This window comes from Leptonychotes weddellii, chromosome 3 (genome assembly GCF_054177405.1).
Source record: "Leptonychotes weddellii isolate Sample4059 chromosome 3, ASM5417740v2, whole genome shotgun sequence".
NCBI classification, from domain to species: domain Eukaryota; kingdom Metazoa; phylum Chordata; class Mammalia; order Carnivora; family Phocidae; genus Leptonychotes; species Leptonychotes weddellii.
This window is the reverse complement of record NC_138371.1, coordinates 39,356,356-39,362,211: the sequence shown is the minus strand read 5'-3', so window position 1 is coordinate 39,362,211 and position 5,856 is coordinate 39,356,356. Positions and strand designations below refer to the sequence as shown.

General features: G+C 43.1%; 1 protein-coding gene across 1 annotated transcript in view; it reads left to right on the top strand.

The window, feature by feature from the left end:
* MYO1B (myosin IB) overlaps positions 1 to 5,856 on the top strand; it is a 91,513-nt gene that overhangs the window by 19,771 nt on the left and 65,886 nt on the right. Inside the window, exon 4 of the mRNA XM_081813955.1 lies at positions 3,728 to 3,791. Coding sequence (XP_081670081.1) covers positions 3,728 to 3,791 — 64 coding nt within the window. The remainder of the gene's footprint in view (positions 1 to 3,727; positions 3,792 to 5,856) is intronic.

The window sequence follows — 5,856 nt, the reverse complement described above, 5'->3', positions numbered from 1 at the left end:
TTTTAAAGATTTTATTTATTTATTTGAGACAGAGAGAATGAGAGAGAGAGAGCACATGAGAGGGGGGAGGGTCAGAGGCAGAAGCAGGCTCCCTGCCGAGCAGGGAGCCCGATGCGGGACTCGATCCAGGGACTCCAGGATCATGACCTGAGCCGAAGGCAGTCGCTTAACCAACTGAGCCACCCAGGCGCCCGACATATTGAACTTCTATTAAGGAAGTGACCCCACTGTTTTTGAAAAGAGACATTTAAGGCTTTGGAAGTCACTATTCTCGACCAAGGGATTCAGGGGAGGGAAGAGGAGTAATAGTGGAGCGTCTACCATCTGCAGAGAGCCAAGCTAGGAGATAAGGCATAGGGTCCGGAAAATTCCGTTACCAAACCTTTCATTCAGTAAGAATAAAAAAAAAAAAACCCATACAATGTATTCATTTGTTTGAAACCTCTGGTTTTTGTTTTTGTTTTTTGAAAAGTTAATTACGCATGGGTCTCCCTGCATCTCCTCTTGCAGCCTACAGACCTTTCCCTACTGGCATCCAGAGTGATCTTTACAAACCTGTCTCACTGCTGCTCTTCTGAAAGCCGTCGGTGGCTCCTCCTTGCACCTGGAGTGCAGTACAGGCTCCTCCCAGAGCTTCCCACGCCGGCCTGCCTGAGCGGTGGCCGGCTCTGCCCCGCCCCACCCTTGCACGCCCCGCCCTGCCCTTGCACGCCCCGCCCCGCCCTTGCATGCCCCGACCCGCCCTTGCACGCCCCGCCCCTGCACGCCCCGCCCCGCCCCTGCACGCCCCGCCCCGCCCTTGCATGCCCCGCCTTGGGAGCACAGGCCTTTGTGACAGGAGCACTGAGCGCCTTCTTGCCTTAGATCTTTGCAGTTGCTGGTCCTCCCGCACGATGTGCTCTGCGTCCAGATCGCTGCATGGCCACTGTCCTGCATCATTTAGGTCTCACCTCAAGTGTTACTTCTATGATGCCTCTTCTAGACTCTGATTTCATCGTGCTTTTAATTTTTTCAGGCACTCGTTAATCTCTGGAAAGATTACATTCACTTTCTCTGTTTCTCTCTGATCGTGGACCTTAGAGAGGAGGAGCCATGGGAGCAAGGAGCTCGGCCTTCTTGTGTCATAGAACGGTGCCTGGTGTCATAGTAGATACTCAGAAAACATTGACGAATGAATATTTTTAAGAAGCTTATAGACGAGTCAGAAAAAATGGACATGTCTAAAAGTAATTATAACACAACACATAAAATAGTAAGTTCCCCATGAGTAAGTTCCAAAAATAGCTTTATGGAAATTCCGAATAGAGAAGCTGGAGGAGTCTGGGGCAGGGGGCAATTCTGAGTGGGCCTGTAAGATTGACTAGTGCAAACTTAGATTTTTTTTTTCAATCCCAATAGCACCACTGAAATGTGCCAAAATCGAGTAGAAAGCCAGGAGAGCTGGTATGGGGAAGCCAAGGAGAGAGACCAGAATGGACCTGCCCTGGTCCATGTCAGTGGTGGGACAAGAGGATCTGTGAAGGGAGCCATGGGCCAAAGGCCTGGAGAGATGGGTCGGGGCCTCCCCTGGAGGGCTTCGAGTATCAGGTTCAGGGTCTTGGGCTTTATTTTCTAGGCAGTGGGAAGGCATTGGTCTTCTCTGAGAAGACTCATGACAAGCTCATGGGAAGAATGCCATTCCAAGATCATCTGAATTCTCAGTGCTGTCCTTTCGTTTATCCCTGGTCAGCTTCCTTTCCCACTCTGTACGGGGTTTATCGTACTGTCGGCAGAGCCCCTATCCTTTACTCTCAACTGATGACAGGAGGCTTACTTCGTGGAAATCATTGTCATCAGCACCTTGCTCCTCCTCCTCATCCACGTCCTCAGCTTTGGGGCCTCACCTGTCCCTGAATCTGTAGAGACACCCTTCTGTCACACTGGGAGAGTCTCAACTCCCATCTTTTGCTAATCCCTCCGCCTGTGCTCTGGATCTGGTCACTTCCTCTGTCCAGGAAGCACCTTCCATCAAAATCACCTCCTCTTATATGGTCAACCTCTGACTCTCCTGTGAAGTTACTCTTTCTCCCCTCCTTAGCATAGCTATCTACTCGTTTGCCTGGACTTTCTAATCACTGCCTTCCTCCTTTCTTAACCTCCTACGTCAAACCGGGATCTGTCATGGTGACTCTCTGGGGAGCTCTCAGCTCTGCTTACTCTGCCCGATTTTGCTCACTCCTGCTTAAAGCCATCAACATTTCTCCCATGACTCCTGCCACCTCCTGTCAGCTGTGTCTGGTTTTGCTCCTTTCCAGTCCATCCCACGTTATCTAGGGTGATCTTGTAAATAGGCAAGTCTGATCATGGCTTCCTTGTTTAGAATCTTTAATGACAGGACTTTGCTGTCAGGAAAGTGTCTTGATGCCATGAGGTGTGTGTGCCAGCTTCCCTCACCAGCCTCACAGATACCTATTCTTATGGCCCTCCTTCCTGCTCTCTCGCCTTCTTGCTGCCTGACTTAACCCTGATACTTCACATTTGAGCTGGGGTGGACCTCAGCCTTTGTCTCCTACTCTTCGTGCATAGCAAGCACCCTGCCTCACTGTAGGATCTGTCTCCATACACAGTAATGTCCTGTTTATCTGGCTCAATTCTCTTCAGGCTGGAAGTTCCTTGAGGGCAGGTACTATGCCTTGCTTTCCCTTGTGCCTACTTTAAGTATCTAAGAAATGCTTGGTAGACATTTGCTTAATGAATAAGAGAATACTTTTGAAAAGGACAGGTGAGCCTTGACAATGAAGAAAAGAAAGGCAAGAGAGCATGTATAAGCTAATAAAAGGTCACAGACCGCATTGTTGACTGAGTGCCGTGTAATCACGTTTCTGACCCCCTACGTTTATTTTGAAAATAGAAGGCGTTAAAGTAGTCATTCTTTGGGAGACTTATTTACAAGCCATCTATGTGATTATTACTAAAGTAGAACATGAAACAAAAGCAAAGACCACTTATTAGACCAACACATCCTTTTTCAAACAAAAACCAGCTGTCAGGATTGTTCTGTTACGCTTGTTACTCTTTAACTAGACAGTTATAGACCAGTTCTTTCAAAATCACAGTATGAAACTCCATGTGTGTTTCTGTGTGTTTAAGATACCATCTATAAAATGTAATAGGAAACTGGGATATATGTATTACTGTATAATCTAGATCAAAAGCCAAAGAGAGTAATAATGGTCAGTCTTTGATTCCAGATTGGTCACAATGTATAAGCATGCATTTGATTTGAGTAGATATAAAAACAGAATTTTATGTGTTCCATTTTATCCACTGTCCAGTATACTTGGAGTTTCTAGCCATGACTTAAAACACATTTTGCTTATAAAAATGAAATAATTTATATTCCCAACTAGTGCATATACAAGGAATACTTACTTTTCCCAGTTTTTATTCTTGAATTGAATACACACACACTCTTGAGACATTTGAAACATGTATCTGAAATGAAAAAGTCACATGCTGGCTAAGATCTATTCCTAAATTAGCAACATGATATGTTAGCTTTGAGCTAATGTGGTATTTAGTATAAATTATTTATGGAGGCATATTGTTTTGCCTCATGGTTACATAAATTGTGTGTTAATTACATTTGAACAAATGTGTAAAGGGTTAGCATGCTGTTCTCTAAGAAGATATGCTGACTGAATATTTTGAGGTAATCTTGAAAACTCACGAAGTCTTTCTTTGGCAGGGCAAATATATGGATATTGAATTTGATTTTAAAGGCGATCCACTGGGAGGAGTGATAAGTAACTGTGAGTATTTTCCTTGCATCCTTTTAAAGAAGTTCAGAATAGCAAAACATATATTAGAAGATTTAGGATAATTGAGTCTTTAAGAGATAGACATAAGACTATAATTTCTTTTCCTTAGACAATGCGTTTCAGACTATGTGTTAGACTATAGTGTGAGCATGCATGTAAGCTGGTGGAGGGGCAGAGGGAGAGGGAGAGCGAATCTCAAGCAGACTCCTTGCTGAGCGCAGAGCCCGACTCAGGGCTCTATCTCATGACTGTGAGATCATGACCTGAGCTGAAATCAAAAGTTGGACGCTTAACCAACTGAGCCATCCAGGCGCCCCTCCTAAATCTTTTTTAAAGATCTCTTAAAGTCTTTACTGTTGAAAATCTTTAAAATTTTGCTAAACAAATAAGAATTAGTCCAACTGTATTTTATGTTCTATAGGTTTTTAAGTCAATTCATTAATAAAGGATCCTCTAGTGGTTATTTTCTTTAACAAAATTATTTTATGATTAAAAATAAAATATAAATAGTTGATTTTAATTTAATAACTTTTTAGTAACTTTTTGGGTAACATTTACTCAATAAAATGAGTGGACTTGTACTTCACATTTTATTGTGGGAAATTTTGCTTGTCTTTGTGTATTTACATCATTGAAATGTGGTAAACCTGGTAGGTAGAAATACAGATTTCTGGGCGCCTGGGTGGCTCAGATGGTTAAGCGTCTGCCTTCGGCTCAGGTCATGATCTCGGGGTCCTGGGATCGAGTCCCGCATCGGGCTCCCTGCTCCTTGGGAGCCTGCTTCTCACTCTGCCTCTCTCTCTCTCTCTCTCTGTCTCTCATGAATAAATAAATAAAATCTTTAAAAAAAAAAAAAAAAAGAAATACAGATTTCTTAGCCTCCTTAAGTCATGATTGGTGATTATGGAAATGAAATGTTTTTTTCAAAGGTAAGAAAATGAACAGTGTCTGGTGAGTCTGCTGAACAGCCCCACGTCCAGAGTTCTCTAAAGTGGGTGTGATGATATTTGTAAATATGGCTTTGTCAACAGTCCTTTGCACCCGCCGTATGTGCGGCCCGCCCTGAAGCTTCTGCTTCTGCTGATTTCGTAGTTGATTTGTTTGGAAGATCGAAGATGACACCTTAGGGTTTGTGCATTTCCTCCTGGAACCATGGCCTGGTTATCCTCTTGAATTCTCCTGTGATTTTTGAGGCCACACCACAGAATCTCCCATCACTGCTGGCCTCCTCACCACCCAGTGGTGCTATTGGGATTGAAAAAAAAAAATCTAAGTTTGCACTAGAAAAAAAGTAATGAATTGGCTCAGGTATCCAAAGCAATGCTCATTAGATTTGTTATAGCAGTGCAATTCCTTCTTCAAATGAAATTTCATGCTGAACCCCAAATAAGAAATAGAGAAAACAAGATCTGACCTGGTTGAAGAGAAGATGAGTAGCCAGAACCCCTTGGCCCCCAGGTGGCCCCTGAGATCTTTGCTGATGAACTCTAGAACCAGAGGACTGCCGTTTGAAATCAGTGTTTTAAGTGATTTGAGGAAAGTATGCAGCTGATTTTTTTTTTTTTTTAAGTTTTTAAAACACGATTCATAGAGAAACCTAGGGCTAAAGTTTCCTCATCTTTGAAACAATGGGATTGAACTGGATGAACTCTTTGGTTCTTCCTGTTTCCACTCTAATGTAGTTCGTAAATAGTTTAATATTCCATTTTAGTTTCCACATTGTGTGCCATGCATTGGGACCAGCCATATTTGTAAAAATATATAATTGTTCAAGAAGGGTTTGAAGAGAAAGCTTTACTACGAAATGAAATTGGCTGGGATAGTGCTACTTAGGTTATGTGTCAAATATGGAAGCAAAAGTACTCCTGCGAACCGGATGTGATATAACCAGAAGCACTGAGGACCACCCCACCAAGCTTCCTGCATGATTGTGAGGGAAGAGGTGGGCCTCAGTTTTAAGACCACCATTTTAAGGAAGGATTAACTTTTATTCTGAAAGATACTCGTAAGTCGTTAACACTTAACTTTTTACAAGACAGATTAGTTCTCATTATTT